Source organism: Cariama cristata, unplaced genomic scaffold, assembly GCF_000690535.1.
Source record: "Cariama cristata isolate BGI_N322 unplaced genomic scaffold, ASM69053v1 scaffold17470, whole genome shotgun sequence".
NCBI classification, from domain to species: domain Eukaryota; kingdom Metazoa; phylum Chordata; class Aves; order Cariamiformes; family Cariamidae; genus Cariama; species Cariama cristata.
Window position 1 is genome coordinate 3,465 of NW_009595430.1, and position 17,282 is coordinate 20,746.

Below are 17,282 nucleotides of genomic sequence, written 5' to 3' on the forward strand. Positions count from 1 at the left end.
ATCCCCCTATTAGGGAGCTTTTTTGCTCTATGTTTCCACCCCTGAGGTGTTTTTTTCTGCCCTTGGGGTATTTTAATGCGAGTATGGGATCTGTCTTTCCCAGATGCTTTTTTTTTTTTTCCCCACAGCTCTGTGGTACCTCCCAATTGTAATAACTGTCTCATATATTAGATCTTAGCAAGAAACAGCTTAGTTCTTTGCAGTATCACCCATCCGGCCCCTGGAAGCTTTTTGTTCCCAAGGATGCTGACGTTTCTTCCAGCACGTCCAAAGGCACTCCATACCCCTAGCTCACACTCTGGAAGACGGGAAGAGGACTCCCCATGACTGCCATGTAGAGCTACCTATAAATTTAGCATTACACCCAAAAGACAATAGTGCCAGTGCTTAGCACTTACTGAGAAATTCAAAGCACAGCTAAACTCATACTGATGGGCAGGACTTTTGCTCAGCCAGCCACCACCAGGGTGTATGGCAGTATCTAAATACCTGAGAAAGGTTTGATTCTTCCAGGAAATCTGAGATTGGAGAAGCAGGTTTAGAGCCAGCCTTCCTGCTCAGCTTCTTCAACAGATTCACACATAGAGGCTGACAAAATTCTGAGTTTCTGGAGCTAATTCTCTCTGGGTTCAAACCAGCCTGGAAACGATACCACTCTCACCTTCCTGTGGTAGGTGGAAACAAGGTGGTCAGTCCCTAGGCTGACCAGCTCAACACTGCACATCATTCAGCTCTCTGGCTGTCCACATCCCCCATCACAGAAATGCTGGGTCAGTCACAGCTGCTTCACCTTTGTTGGATAGTTTGCTGTATTGAGCAGCCAGCTGGCACCTCATCAGATTTACTTTCTGGTATCAAAACACCTCATGGTTATAGCTCCAAGGAAGCCCATGTATCTGACTGTCTGTTTTTCTTGTAGGACCTGGGACTAGAAGGAACGTTCCTCAATGAAGTGCTCTACAAAAATGCAACTTTCCTCAACTTGGTGGATCCCATCTCCCATGACTTGCTGATGAACCTCGCTCGAGATCTGCAGTGTCCCAAAAAGGTGAACCCTTCCCTCAGCTCCATGAATACTTTGCCACATAGCACTGATGCAAAGAGAGCCCTAATGGGATGGCTGGTGCTGGGTGGTGCTCTGCAGTCCTTCAGAACCAGGCAGTGTATGCCCTCGGAGTGGTACCATATAGATCATTGTGCATATTTCTGTAGAAATCAGTTAAAACTACCTCAGAACATGAATGCAACTGAAGGAGGGGGGCGGTTACGCACACAGAAATCAGGAATTTGCTTTTTGTGCCAATAGTAAACTTAATGACAGGGTACAGGCCAGATAAAAATATATGGGGCAGATGGCGGTGGCATATGCACTGGTATGCCCCAGAGGTTCAAAGCAGCTAGCTTATGGGGGGCTTCTGGGACTGCAGAGGGGAACAGAGATCTCTGCACCTCTGCCCAGGCTGGTGCCTCTGCAGGAGGAGGAGAACCTTTCTCTTGTCGGGCCCTTTGCCATATGTAACTACCCTAACCCAGCATTACATCCCCCCCCCATAACCTCCCGGATCTCTGAGTAAAGAACGGTGCTGTAGGAATACAGAATCATAGAATTGTTATGGTTGGAAGAGACCTCAAAGATCATCAAGTCCAACCTAATATATTGCAACTTGGGGTTCAAGAAGCAAATGTGTCATGTGCACAACATCCCTGCTCTGCTCCAGCACTTTCCTTCAGAGAACGAGGAGAGCAGAGACAAAGAAAGGCCATGCTGAGTGCAGTCAAACATCACAGATACCACAGTCACACTGCATCACCAGCATCTACTTCTGTTATCCTTTGCCACCACAAATACTTGGATTTGCAACACATCCATTTGCTCATCAGGCTTGGCAAGTGTCATGTTTGCTTTATAAGGAGAGCAATAGAGTGAATTTCTTTATTCAAAGAGAGATATTAAGTACACACAGCTCAGAGCAAACAGTGGTGCCCTAGGGAATACACTGAATGCTTGGTGTAGATTAGTGGCATTTCTAACCTTGTTCTGACATCTCCCAAGGCGCTCTGATAACAATTAACCAGTCAGGTCTCAATAGACAAACTACATTTAGCCAAAGTTTAATCATCATCATCGGGCTGCAATGCAGCCTGAAAAAAATCTTCCTTTTCAAGTGTAATTCTTGTGCAAATTTTATAAGCATCTAAAAAGGGAGGGGGTGGGTTGCAGCAGGAGTAGCTCTTAACCTAATTCATTTGACCTCATCTCCAGCTGTTCTGCCAGACCATCTCCAACCTCATGCTGTGCAGCACCCTTCAGGGGAGGCAGCATGAGGGGACATTACCCTCCTCCAGTACCCAGGTGCCTAGCAGATAACACACTCCAATTTTTATATACCTGCATGTACCCACCCCTCTATTTTCATGTCTTAAAGATGCACATGCTTATCTGCACTGACACACGTACCATTATATAGATGACATTTTTCCCATTCCTAAGGAAGATGTTGAGCACCTGAGCTGCCCCTCAAGCTAACAGGAGTTTAATTAAGGGGTTGGAGAGACTCAGTACCCTACAGCACCAGCACCCTGCCCAGCACAAACACTGGCAGACCACGTCCCCTCTCCAACCCTGGCTGAGCATCTGGTAGGTGTAACTGCATTACAGGCAAGCAGGCTGAGAGCAATTCCCAGTCTGTCTGTGGAAATTAAATCAGTGAGGACACGGGAAAGAACAGGAGAGTAATTCTCAGTTGTGAGCCAACAAACCCTTGCAGAGCATCGTGCCAGCTTCTGTGCTGAAGCCTGCAGCGCACGTGCACCCACTTGGAAAGGTTTGCTGTTGTAGGTGACAGCAGGATGCCAGCTGCAGCCTTGCCAGCACAGTAGTAGTGTAGAACAAGGCACCTAACCCAAGGGCAGGGGCCAGTCCCCGTGGGGTTCCTAGGGGAGCTGGGACAGGGAACAGGGGGTGCTCAGCTCAGCACTGAGGCTGTGATCCCTCTCCACTTGGCACAGCAGAACGATCACATACCGGCAGCGCATCCCTGGGGAGTTCAGCTGCTTCGGAAAGTCACAGTGCAGCTGTTGGCCCACAGTACAGCACTTTAACTGCTTGCAATAAAGAATAAATTAGCATATTCCCTGACAGCTTTACTATGTGTTTACCTATCAAATCCCTAAATCCACATGTTGCACCATGGCTGGAGGGCTGAGGAATGGGAATGCAGGTGTGTGTCAGCATTTGGAAAATATGACAGAGGAGGCAGAAATCCCAGCCTTCAGCAGCTGCCATTTGCCATTCTGCTTCACTAGAGGAAGAGAGGTGCTGTTCAAAGTCATGGTGATAGAGAACATGTGTAAAAATAAACTCAGGAAAGTAGCAACTGTCTTGGTGCCATCTTTTTCTAATGAGTTACTGCTGAATGGACTGCAAGGCAGTAAGATGGAGTATGGGGAACTCACTAGTTCCCTGTCCTGGCATCTCCCAGCTGGAGCATGGCAGGGAACAGAGTCAGGGTGCTGCTGTGGGAGGGGCAGGGATGTCCCAGGGCACATCTCTTCCAACAAGAAGCACCTTGGGGATGAGGCAAGGGTGAACTTTCCATGTCAGGGTAACAGATAGTGGGTCCAAAGACAGTATGTGTTTGGAAGATGGCAACAAGGTAATTGATAGAAATTGAGCATAGTCCTGTAACACAATGAGTTGGCAGCCTGTCTGCACTGCTGGGGACGGGTGCTGCTCAGGATACAGCAGTGAGGAGCTGAGACACCCGTGCTGCCCCTACACTGGGCTTTTTTGAAAGTGGAGATCTTTTGAAGAAAAGGGTGTAGGGGGTCCCTGCCTAGAGCCCTTGCATTGTCAGCCACCTGCCTAGAGCCACCATTATCAGCACCCCTGTTGCCTGGCCTAGAGCCGGACCCGCTGCCACAGCTCTCGAAAATAACCCCCTCTTCTGAGCTCCACTTGCTCCTGGGCAGGGTGTGAAAGTGCAGCCCCACTCTGGGCAGGAGCATGCTGGCTGGGCTGAGGTCCTTCCTGGCAGTGCAGAGCTTCTACTGCTCCTCCTGCACCCCAGGAGATGGCATGTGGCAGAGGCATCTCAGACCTTCTCTTTCATCCTCTCTTCTCTTCATCTCCTCCCTTACATACATGGCCCCTGCTCCACTACCACCTCTGTTCCTTTTCCATCTTCCTCTGTCCTCCCTCTTGCCTCCTGTTCTGCTGTGGCGCAGGCAGTGTCTAAGCTGTCCCCTTGCTTTCAGGAATATGACCCCTGGAAATCCTCGGACAGGATCTGCAGACAGCTGATTTACCACCTAACCCCCCACTCGAAATGGCACCGTCACGGCATGCCCCGGAGGAAGTCCCAAGTGTGGTAAGCAGCCTGGCAGGGACAGGGTGGATGGGCACGGAGGAGGATCAACCAGCGGAAACTGTGCTGCAGCCAAGCACCATCCCAGTCTGCCACTACTGCCCTTCTCAGAGAAAGGCAGGACTGAAAACCTGCATGGCAGCCACTGCTCAGTCTCTTAGAAAACCTCAGCCAAACAGCACAGGATCAGTACCAACACCCCTCTCCTTGATCTCGTTTGCTATTTACTCCTTTTTAGGTAGTCTTACAGTTCCTCAACCTCTCCCATCACGTTGCAATCAATCCCACTGATCACACAGTGCAGACAACCCTCCCAGCAGGGCCTGCAGGGTGTTTGGCCCTAGGAACATGGCCAAAGCTGGCAGCCTTGCAGATACACGCACCCGTGTGCTGAGCTGAGCCAAGCTGGCCCCCAGCTCTGCATCCCACTTCATCCTTGTTTATCCCAGTAAAACTTCCCTGCCTGCGGGGAAGGTCTCCCATTACGAGGCACAACCGCAAGCTAATCACCCCATTCAGTAGGAACCACTTGAGGGTGGCTGGCAGAGAGGTGACCGTCCTTACTTACCTCCCACTTCTCTGCCAGGACCAGGAGAGGGACCTGAGATGGTGCAGAGCCTCACACAGAGGGAACCCAACTCAAAGCACATTGGCCACTGACAGCGACTGGATGGCAGCTGCTTTCCACTACTACAAATGTATTCAGACACCCACACTTGTTCTCTCCTTGACACTTGCTGGCTTTTCTAACCAGATAAAGAGCAATCCCTACTTCTTTCAAATTCACCCCTTCTCTCCCCGTTTTCTTCAAGGAAAGCCTGTTCCTGTGACACAGATCACCACTGCTGAAGAAACGACAGAGAAATGACCAAGAAAAGAGCTCATGTCAGCCCCATTAGCTTCACAGGAATAAATGCAGGATTTGATAAAAAGAAATGCAAAATTGGCAGTACTCTGAGAATGGCCTTGGGCTTTTCTGAGACTTTCAGTCTTTGATGCATGTGCCAGCAACTTAAAATCCCCCATGGGAATTGACATTTCCATCATACCTTTCGTTCCGACTCAGAGGCAGATCCCCAGTGCATCTTAAGGAATAAAATCCCTAATACCATGATTCCCAGGCCATCTGCCTCTCATACCTGTGGCCCCACTTTGCCACCAAATCTGAGCGCTCTGTGAGTTTCAATGCTCTCATCCCCAGCACCCCACAGGGCAGGACTGTTTGCGTCGATATGCAGGTGGGAACCGCAGCACAGAACAAGACCGAGGGACCAGAGCTGAGCGAGTCCTTTTTCAGACCCACTCAGTTAGATGATATTTTCCCTATGGGATCCTGCAGCATGCTGGAGATACAGGATATAGGGAGCAGGTCTGACCTCATCCCTGTCCCCTCTCAAGATAGGGAGGCTTAAAGACAAGAAGTGCTGGAGGCAGGGAGAACTCTATAGAGGGTGGCTGTCTCTGTTCCTTTCCAAGCTCCCTTTTGCTGAAACCCAACCTCATTCTGGTTTTCCAAGTGAAAAATCCCTCCCTGCTGCTACTAACCCAACCCTCTACCTCCTCTTTGCTAGCAGAACAAACCTCTTCTCCAGTTGGACTCCAGACTGGAGAGTCAAACTGGAGGTGTTCCCTCTGATTGCACAGCCCAGGGAAAGCAGAGGACTGCCTACTGCAAACTCATCGCTTACTAACACCACAGAGAGGTCTGTGGCCCGACAAAGAGCTCTGGGCCCCGTGAGCCCAAATCCCACATCGAGGGGTCAGGCCCAAAGTATTGGCCAGGTACAGAGCATCTGTGAGCACAAGCAGAGAGAGGGCAGCAAGGCAATGCGCGATGGAGGGAAATATAGGTCTAAAATGGGCGGCTCTGCCTGGCAGTCAGGCCCAGCTGCAAGGTGTTACATAAGGTACAAAATAATTTTCATTAAATATTAAACAGCAGAGCTTCCTCTTAAAAGAGTGGAGAGGAACTGGTTTGCAGTTTGCGGCAAAAGGCGCCTGCGGAGTTGGCATCCGAGGCCGCTGCGAGAAAATGGATGTTGTCAGTAGCAGGAAGGCAAGAAATAGCTGCTTCATTTGGAGATATCAGGGCCTAATTGTGTCCAGGCAGGCTGTTTTTACCTGATCTGAATTCTCCACTTCCCTGTCTGCTAGTGGGAGTATTCTCTGTAATGTCTGTCTCTGAACCCACGCCTTTGGCTTGTATCCTTCCTGCTGTCAAGGTCCTGTAAAAAGCACAGGTGTAGCAGCAATACTTTGAAGGCATTTCTAAAATCTAGTGGGGATTTGGGACAGCAGGGAGAAATCAGTGCATGGAAACCACATTCAGGAACTGAATTCTCCTCTCGCTTTTGCAGTCTCCTGGGCTTTGGCTTCGCGCTTTCACAGAGCTGATGCAGAACCCTCTTGTTCTCTTCTGAAATGTGATTTCTGCTTTCTGGCAGCATGTTAGCTGGGTCCAGGAGATAATTAACAAGCCCAGCCATATAGAGAGCTTAGAGCACCTGCAAGGTTTTAATTACATTTGGGCTATTAGGGAGATGTGGTATGGGAGATGGGAAAGACCTGCAATACTGGAGCCAGATCATGCACCAGGTGTTCCTCCCCACCACCAAATAGCAAACCAGTGGGTCAGAAACAAACCAACTGTAGTTACGTCCCCATCTACTCTCTGTGGGACCCAAAACATCCAGCAAGTACAAACCCGAGCCACCCACGAACCGATAAAGCAGAAGGGATAAGATACATTTGTTCAAGCAGTCCTGTTTTGATACACAGGACAGAAGCAGAGTCTGTACAGAAGCGTGGAAGGAGAAAGCTCATTGCAGCACAGCAGACTCAATACAACAGCAGCTGAAGCAAGTAGGAGAAACCCAGCCCAGGCTGTTTCTGGTTTCTCTGCTTGATTAAACTGTCAAAGGTGATGCTGGGAGGCAGTTTGCCCTCTGCATCCTTGCCTGTGGGTTCTTGACAGTGGCTGTCTGCCTTGTACGAGGAAGGTGTAGCAGAATCCCAGCTGTGCAGTCACCCAAAAAGACTATTTCAGCTGTCCAGGTGATACTCAGACAAGCTTGCCACACGGAAAGCAAGCAGTTCAATTCTCCTTTCCTGCAAAATCCTATCTCAGGTCTGCAGCCTCCAGCAAACAGCCCGCACCCGCCTCGCAGCTGACCCTGCTTGGGTTGGCTGCCTAACCAAACAGGGGAGGTGAGCTCTTGGGGGATTTACTTTGGGGTGGGAGGGGGGGTGTTAAAATTAAAAGCTCAAAAGCTGGAGGATAGGATTTCTGAAGCAGGGATCAGCATGACTTTACTGCATAATTTTCAGTCCCTTATATCCTAATGGAAATTCAGTTTAAAACCGTTTTACAGCTGTATAGATCACTCGCACTTAATGAGCAGAATGCATCCTAGACTGTTCTATAACTCCAGCTTCACTTTCTCATTAAATTGACATTTATAGTGTAAAGAGCAATAGATTAAGAAATGCTCCTCTACACAAACATAGGCTTTTTAGGCTGTCAACACCACTTCTGTGAAATTTTGACAGGTGCAGAATGTTTTGATATTATTAATTCCTGTTTTCAGAAGTCCTGAGGCTTCCTGCAATGCTGAATTAAGGAAAACTGCATGTGCTAGTACAAGTGCCACCATCTCCCTCCAGAACAGGGCTGGACCTGGAGGGTGTATTACTTTTTGAGTGCAAGACACACTGAAGTTCAGAGTAGAAAGGGAGAAGGGTATCAGGTGAAGAGAGCCTTTGTCTGGAGAGCTGGATCACAGCCCAGTACTGCCATCAAGAAGCTGTGGATTACAACTGAGCTGACTTGGCAAAGCCGTGCCAGGGAACCTTATGTATCTTCCACTTGCATCATCCCCAGGGCTAGCAACTTCAGTGCAGCTACTTCCTTTCTTGAGTGCAAAGGATCAAACCTGAATCCACAAAACATGCAGGCAGTAAACACAGAACAATCTTTACAATCAAGGTGTTCCTGGCACAGAAAAACCCCAGATTTTTCACACAGTGCCTGGTTCCGGAAGAGCAAAGGCAGTTGTGTGTATGGAGTTAATTCCCAAACTACATGCATCTGGGCTTTCCTTTTCACAAGTCTCACCACAGTTATACTTCGCTCATCTGAGTGAATTTCATCTTGGCTAATCCAAAGCTGGGTAGAATATCCCTTCGGGGCTCATTGCTCCATTCCTCAGTTACTGATGTGCATTGCTCAGACCTTGCAGCATTAGATGCACTTTTAAAATGCAATGAAAGCACTTGTGTCTAGAAGAATTCAAGGAAACAGCTCTGAAGGGCTTTGGATCTTTTTTTATTCTTGAAAACATCACTCAGGGCTGCAGATGACAGCTCCAGCAGTTTAGATTCTAGCCTTCACATGGCATGAGGTGAATATTAACTACAGCTTCTTGTCCCCCTTATGCAACAGGGTAAATAGGCACCGTCATTCCTGCTTTAGAGATAGGAAGCCAAGTTAGAGAATACCAGTCTAGTTAACTGAAGCCACATGGTAATAGTCATACGGGAGTACAGGAACTGCCCCACACAATGTTTTCAAGAAGCTGCTGCTCAGAGATGTCAGCTGGACAGACATAAGCTAGTGAATAAGTTGTGGAGAGAGGCAGGAACTGTCCCCTCATCTTACAGTGCAGATAGTCCCAAACACTACCCACGGTCAGGACCACCAGCAGCAAGAGGCAGGTACATCTGCAAAGGCTGTTAGAGATGGCAGAAAGGGTCATCCAGCAGCTTGACACCGCCCTGTCACAAATGGGAAGAAAAAGTCCAAGACTGGCAGGCAGGAGAAGCAGGACACTTTGATAGAGACATAGAACATGAGTGAAATAATGGAGGCTGGGTGGCAGATGGTAGTTAAAAGAATCATGCCTTCATGACTCTTACATAGTTGGAGGTCTGACAAGGACATAGGCAATACATGACATTTACAGTGAGGAGGTAGCATTATTCCCTGCTTTGCTAGGATAGACCTACATAAGGAGGGGAAACAACCAGAGGCCTTGGACGGATCAAGTGGCAGCAAGAGAAAGGCCAAGGGTTCACAGCTCTCTTGAACACCCTTCAAGCAAAGAGGACAGCAGAGCCAGGAGGAAGAGAAGCATGAGATGCTCAGCTGCATCAACACCTACAGATAGCCACATCCCACCCAGCTTGCAGAGGGACGGTGGTAGGAGAAAGGCTGCCTCTGCACTCCCTTCTCTCCACAGCGAGGGATCTCCCCACAGTTGATCAAAAGAGCTTGGGCACAAGGATGGAGATGTGACCAGGGGACTTCTCATGGAAGTGGCCTGTTTGTGCACTGCCTCCATCTTCGCAGAGATGCTGGGCCCAGCCTAAGAACAGCTTGGGCTGGGTTAGTCTAGGTCAATGCTTTTGAGGCTTCTCTTTCCGTTTTCATGTCTCACTAGAGGCAGCTAAAGCCAGCCATGCACAGCAGCACCCTGTGCCACAGGGAAGCAGAGCAAGCAGATTATGCTAAGCAGGTGATTAAAAAGCCCAGAGTCCATCCCCTAAATCACTGTTGGAAGCAGAGGAGCCATCCAGACATGCCTGTCACTAGGTTCTATGCAAGGAAAAGCAGCCAAGAGAGACCTGACTCGTGGCTAATTGGCCACTACTGGCAGCGCCTGTTAATGAACAGGGATGCATAGTGATGGAAGTCTCTGGCATCAGGAAAATTTTACACTTGAAGGCAAATTAAATGTAAAAATAAGAGGAGGAGGGGAAGAAAGCTGGTAATTCCCCAGAGAGACAGGCAAGGAGTAGTGGGCATCTGTCATTACTGAAATCCTATCCGACTCGTACCGCCTCCTCCCAGCCTCTCTCCACAGCGTGGAGATAAGGAAATGAGGCTGGGACTCCAGGAACCTGAACATTCTTGGGCTGAACAAGCTCCTCCAAACCCCACAAAGCTAACAAGAGGCCAAGCACCGCTGTGGCAGCTGCAAGTCCCACCAGAGCAACAGTCAGGAGCCATTACACCCCTTCCCTGCAGCCACCAAAGAATTTAGCTGATGAGCAAGAAGTTGAAGGGATTTAGTACTAATAAAAACACGTGCTGAGCCCTCAGATTCATGGACTCAAAGAAGGACCTGGAAGAGGGCGTAAAGGTTAGGTCCCTTGGGACAAGTCCTGGAGACAAACAACTAGCTCTTCATTTCAGGTCTTCTAATTGTTTCGTCTCAAGACAGCTCTGAATTTGCTTATGTTAGCTGAGTTCCCAGGAAGCAGGAACAGTGACCGAGCCGTACATGGGGAGAAGATGATTTTTATCCCAGAAAAAAGCCAAGGGAAGCACAAGATGGTTTCATCCCTTTCCTGGCCCACATTTCTGATTGAGATAGAGAGCTTTCCTCTGACACCTGCAGGTCCCTCAGACCCCTGCACCGTCTGGACTGATCCTGGCTGGATGTCGCATGGCCAGGCTCATGGTGCAGCCTGGGGACTGCTGGCTAATGCCCGCTGAAAAGTAGAGTTGGCACCTAGGTAAGGGACAATTGGCAGTGAGGGTGGAGAAAAGGCTGCCTGCACGTCAGTGGGAGAAAGGCCAGACCCCAAGGAGGGAGTTGGGAACAATGCAAGAAAAAAAAAAAAACACACAAAAAACCTTGTTTCACATGAGAGAAACAAGGAGATGTACCTAGAAGAGCCGTCATCCCTCAGCAGGGCTGGACCAGGGTTGCAGGCAGGGCATTGATCCCTTACAAACAGGAGGGCGGGCAGGCACCGTTCCTGACTGGATGCTGCATCTAGCTCCAGGCAGGCAGTAGGGGACAGGCTGCTGATTGCCCTTGCTTCTTGCTCAAAGTTTCACAGAATTTCTCACTTGCAGCCATTTCTCCAGCATCTGAGGGAGTGGGGGGTTGTTTCCTCTCTAAACTTGCTGTAGATAATACAAACACAGTCTGCTTCCCTGCATCCAGGGTCCAGATCCTCGTTAGATGCAAATCTCCACAATTATAAATCTGCACACAGCACCAGTTGCGGTAGCATTAGGTTAATCCAGCCTCCAGTGCTTTGCAGTCCTCTGCCCACAAGTCCCATGGGCATCAAGAGCCATGTCGCTAAGTAGCTGTTTTGTCTCGCACAAAGGAAAAAAAGCTTCTGCAGCTGAAGCAATCTTCAAGCCTATTTTACTTGCAGAAATTAGGGGATAATAGATGACCCATTTCCCTGGAAATAAACCTGGCATTTTCTCAGCTGCTGCACAAGTATCTGAGAGCTCGGTGTCCTGTGTATCATGCCCCCCCCCGCCCCACTGCCCCCAAAAGAAACCGAGCTTAGCAGAGCTCCAAAAAACACCCCTAAGTGTCAGATAATTCAGAGTAAAGCATTTACCCCCATCTCCTTGTCCCTTTTCTGACAGCAGATATATTTACCTCTAAAGCAATAGAGGAGAAGAAGTAAGCAGCCATTCTGTGCCCTGCCCCAGAGACGGTATTGAGCTGCACAGAAAGACCAAGGAGGCGAGGAGGAGAGCTGTCAGGGTTCACAGCAGGCGTGTGGCATCAGATCTCAAGCTTCAGCACTTACCAAAGAGCTGAGGGCCTGGCTGCAGCATTAGGGGCTACGTCCACCAGGGCGAGGCTTCTACAGACATATCCCTACGAGAGGCATTTTTATAGGCAAGAGAACAACTTAAACACAGGAGGCCCACAGTCACCCTGGCAGGTACAGTAATGAGGGCAAAAGGAAGCAGCAAAAACACAGGAAAGGAAAGAAAAACAAGCCAGCAAAGGAGGGAGGGAGGGCTCTGGCACAGGACGGGAGGCAGGAGGGTTTAAGCACATTCAGCCAGAGGCAGTCCAGTCTGGAGAATCAATTATGGGAGGATAATTTGTCTGCTTGATTAAAGCCTCCTTGGGGTATTGGCTTGTTGCTGGGGAGAGCAGCAGAAGGTACCTGCTCTGGTCAGAGCACAATCCATGACTTATTACTGCAGTCCCTGCATAGCAGTCAACAGGAGAGGAGGCTTAACGGGCCGAGGCAGACAAGCCCATCACTTTTGTCCTGACGACATTTCCCCTCACTTACCGCTGTCTGCACTCAGAGCCAAGTCACCCTAAAAGGGGACCCCAAGAGCCATTCAAACTGCTGACACAGCCAGAAAACCGGCACCTGAGTGCTGAGGCCCCGCCGAGGGAGCGGTGCTGGCTCAGACGTGCCCTCCAGTGGTCCCCACTCCAGCCTGGTTCCCATCCCCGTACCAAACTGGGAGCACTAAAGCTTGTTCCCTGTAGCCTCACAATAGGAAGGTCAGAGGAGGCTTTGCACAGACTCAGACAAGGCTTGGGGCTGGGGGGTGTCCCTATGCTTATGTCTCCTTTCTGTGCCCCCCCACCCCGGATCTGCCATGGGTTGACAGCATTGGGGAAGAGACTTTCCAGGAGCCACAGGCTGCGTTTGCACAAAATAGGCACTGAAGTAATGACAGGCTTGCTTCTGTGCTTGTTCATCCTGTGTTCCCCCACACCCCCAACGAAGTCTTACTCTAAACCAATACAGGCCAGAGCAGGCTTCTGTCTCATCTCTTGTACCAGCCTTTACTGCATATAGGGGACTGTTTCCCCTATGCAGTCAGGTTTTTACACTCAAGATTCATTTCTCCCTGCTTAATCTGACCAATATGAATGCACACCTCCACTGTGCATTTGATGCTTGGTTTTGCTAGAACAATGAGCACTCTATATCAAACACCCACATAAAACACCTAGCAAGCTAAACATTGTGCCAGAGGAGACTTAAAATTCTTCCAGCTTTGAGCCCAGGTGCTGATAGATTTTATATGAGTCGAACCTTCTTTTGCGGTAGATTGTGCTCCATCACTGCCAGTGGTTGGTGACAAGCTATACAAAAAAGCACACATTGTTTTTCCAGGAGAGTTGAAGAAATAGAGCTCCCAGGCAGCCTGGGCTGATACCAAGCATCCCTTGGATTAGCAGGAAAAGGAAGGATAGCCCAGTGCCATCCAGGCTGCAGCATGCACAGTTCACAACTCCTGCTGCTACTGCAGCAGCTAAGAGAACTGCACCGTTGCTACAAGCGATGTGGCTCATTAATTCTTCACAATCCTGTCTCTGGGGCCGTGATATTGGAGAGATATCAAGTGAAGGCCCCTTGGAGAACTCACTTGTGTGCTTTCAGACCAATTATAATTCACCAGTACATCAGTCTCTGCTGTTTGACAGTACAGACAAGCACTGCTCCCCTTGTCCCTCCTGTGATCCACTGAGGAGTAGTCTGGGTCATGTAAAGTATAAACATTTAGTAAGTAATACGTAAGGCTCTTCTAAACCTTTAGGTCTAAATATAAGTTACTCCGTACTGTTATTACCTCTCTACCACGAGAGCTCATTAGCTGAAATGCATGCTTGCAGATACAGCCTCAGCCTTGCACAGTGAATTCCCACGAGAAGCACAAGGACGCCCAGAAGTAGCCTGAACAAAGTGCTGCTAAACCCAGAGCAGGAATTTGTGGGCTCGAGAACTGACAGGGCAGGGCACGAGGTCTTTCCACCTCACGCTCCTACAAGGAAGCACAGCTACAGGTTTGCCCGGGTTGAGTGTGTCCATGAAGGGCTGTTGCCTGCACTGATGCATTTATTCACTTGTGTCATCACATGCTCATAGGGGATTATTAAGGACAAATTTCCAGGATGCCATGAACTGCATATGTAAAGCAAAGCTATAGAGGCAGCGGCACATCCTCGCCACAGCTACAGAAGGACCTGGCAACACTAAGGCTCGTCGGGACATTCTCACCTGCCACGGGAGCTCCTGCGGTGCTGCAGCCTCCTCCGAGGAAATTGCATGTCCCCATGTACCCATTGCTTTCAGGGACTGGCTGTGCCACAGGTGTGCAGGACACTACAGAGAGCCAGATAGGAAGAGTGGGGACCTTCGAATTGGTGGTTAATTTTTAACCCACCCTGCTCCTCCCAAGCTCAACAAGGCACTTATAGACCCACTGAGCACATGATTAATGACACTAGTGGGGGCCCTACTAGGGCTCCCATATCCATAAAGCTAGATGTGTCTGAAATGACAGCAAGACTAATGCAATTTACACTAAGGGATAAGGTTCTCCTATGTTACACCAACACACATTTCTACTCAGTCGTGCAACATATCCCCACCAGCTCCTATAGCCCCACAGCTCCCACTTCTCACAGCACTCTAACAAATCCACAGTCCGTCATAAAACTCCACATCCCACTCCCTTTGCATACCCAACAGCCCCGCAGCACAGCTTTGCCTGCTGTACAGCTTGCCTACCTCCTCCTCACTCCACTTGCCAGGCAGACAGCAAAAGAAATGACTGAAACCATCTCTCTAGATTTCTTTTAGCACCCTTATGCCCTCCCCGCCTCCTCACAGCTGCAGCAGATCCCAGATGATCTGCTGACCACAGAGACCCAAATAGGCAGCCACTGGTGCTGCTTACTGACTAAGTGCTGCTTGGGAAGGCTTTTAAAGGGACATGCAGTAAATCCACTCCTGGAGTGCAGTTTGCCTACAGATTGTTTACCTGATAAAATATCCATTTCTTAGCCTTTTAACACTGCTGTCCTCTGCAGTAGCCCTGCAGCACAGTCTGTTTGCAACAGACCTTGGCATTCACCTGGAGAGGCGGCACACAAACAGCACCTACACACTGCAAACCAGTGCACTTGGAAAGTTTTCTTGCCATAGTTATTTTTGCTTTCTGTGCAGGAGCGTCTCTACAGGCACATACAGAGAAACCCTTTGAAATGTGCTAGTGGAAGACACTTTAGCATCCTATGTTTAGCCAGTTCTGGCAAAGTTTATGTGTATGTGCTGAGAATATAGAGAAAAGCCCCAGGACACAGTCTGCCCTGAGGCATGGTGCAAACCTTGTGCTTGTTTCCCCAGTGAGCTCCATTAACCCTTTGCTTAACGTTCTAGCCCATGTTCTTAAGGAGTTCTCCCCTGTCCCAAGTGCTCTCTCACTTGGGTGAGAGATGGATGAGAGTGGTCCCCTTAATGATCTCTGTCTCTACCCCTTTCCATCATTAGTCTGAAGACCAGCCTGCAGAAGAAGGTGAGCCAGGACTCCATGGATTTGTCAGGGATCCCCCTGACCATGCGGGATGTCCACCGCATGGCCTACTACCTGCAGAACAACGGGGACCACCTCACCTCTGTGGACCTGAGCTTCACTGAGCTGAATGATGACATGGTGCGCCTGCTGCTGCCCTTCCTCTGGGCGCTACCCAAGCTCACTCACCTTTCCCTCAATGGCAACCGACTGACACGGGCAACCATGAAAGAGCTGACTGACACCATGAAGGACATGAACAAGTTCCCTTGCCTGGCCTGGGTTGACCTCGGCAACAACGTGGACGTCTCCTCCATGCCGCAGCCGTTGCTCGTGGGCCTGCGCAAGCGCCTCAGCCAGCAGACCACGCTGCCTACCATCTATGAGGCGCTTGACTGCGACTCGGAGATCTCCGGCGGGCACGAGGGCAGCCAGCCAGAGGATGAAGCAGCAGGAAGCACCCCGCCACGTGCTTTTTCTCAGCAGGGCTGCGAGAGGTGACTGGACAACAGGCCGGCGCTGGCACACTGAAGCCGCCCCGAGGAGAAGTCTTGAGTACAAACATCAAGCAGAGGGCCAGCTTTACCGGCTTCCTTTGGCTCTTTTCTCTCGCCTTCCCTGACATCTCCCCCCCACTTGCTGTGAGACAAAAGCCTGTTGTCCCCCCACAACGTGCTCCACTCCCTCCCCTCACTGCCAAACCCATCGCCCACGTTCCAGAGAGGAACCAGTGACTTACAGTGAACCTGGTCCCCAGGCAGGGTCTCACTGGAAGACTGGAAAAGACCTGTCGGAGTCAAGAATATCCTCCAGCAGCCATTGGGTTGAGGGAGAGGGATGGGGGGGGAACCTAAAACAGAAACAGGCTTGTAGTTTACTTCCTTTCTTCCTTTTCCTATGCACCTTGGAAACCTTGGGACCTGCAGCCTTGAGTATGAAAGGAGGTACCCCAAGAGCCTAGCTGCTGTGGAGCTTAGTTGAAGGGCTCAGAGGCCAGAGCCGGAGCCCGGCAGTGTGTCTCCCTCTTGTGTCTGGCTCCTTTTGTTTTGTTTTTTTCCTATTGTGTCTTTTGTATTAACGTCTGAACAAAGGGACTTGGTCAGAGACCATTGGATTGCATAGGCTGGGGCGGACACATGGCTTGGAACTGCAGCATCAGGATATTTGCTGTGTGACCGGGGTGAGAGGGAGGGGAAGGAGGTATGTGTTGGTGGGAGCATGGGGGATGGGATGAGTTGGGATGGGATGGGATGGGAGGAGGGGGGAGGAGAGGGAGGGGAAACAGTCTTGTGGATTAGAGGAATGGTTTCAAAAACTGTGCTTTTGTACTACGATTACAAGTTCCAAGTGAAATTGAGGAAAATCAGACAGCTAAGCGCATAACTGTGGCTCTAGAGGAGCAAGCAGTGAACGTGCCAGAGGTGGGCACTTCCCAAACTAAAGCGCAAAGCTTTGGCTCCTCATGGCATATTTCATACCTCGTAATACAGACATGACGTGAGCAGCCGCATCGCCATTTCCAATGCTGTCCAAAAACCAAACCACTGATGCAATATTTCTAGTGTTTTCCACGTTGCTCATGCTCTATGTAATCATAATAAACAGTTCTCTTGGACATGAGCGCGAAGCACTACAGAGTCTGAGTATCTGGGTTGTTCACAAATCGAGCCAGCAGCCCAGACACTGCGAGAATATGGACCAGGAGTCCTCATGCAGTGCCTGAGCAGTGTGGGAGAGGATCAGCACGGACCGTTCACATTGGTGAGAGTGGTTCATTCCTCTAAGGAAAGTGAAACATGGATGTTCATTTGTGGTAGGCTGCCGCC

The 17,282-nt window shown here is 49.8% G+C and overlaps 1 protein-coding gene across 1 annotated transcript; it reads left to right on the top strand.

Moving 5' to 3' along the window:
• Nucleotides 1–471: 471 nt before the first annotated feature.
• LRRC75B (leucine rich repeat containing 75B) lies at nucleotides 472–16,088 on the top strand. Its single transcript, XM_009702155.1, has 4 exons — nucleotides 472–498; nucleotides 920–1,048; nucleotides 4,258–4,370; nucleotides 15,435–16,088. Exons 1-4 carry the CDS (start codon nucleotides 472–474, stop codon nucleotides 15,955–15,957), a joined length of 792 nt encoding a protein of 263 aa, XP_009700457.1. The 3' UTR covers nucleotides 15,958–16,088.
• The last annotated feature ends 1,194 nt before the right edge of the window (nucleotides 16,089–17,282 follow it).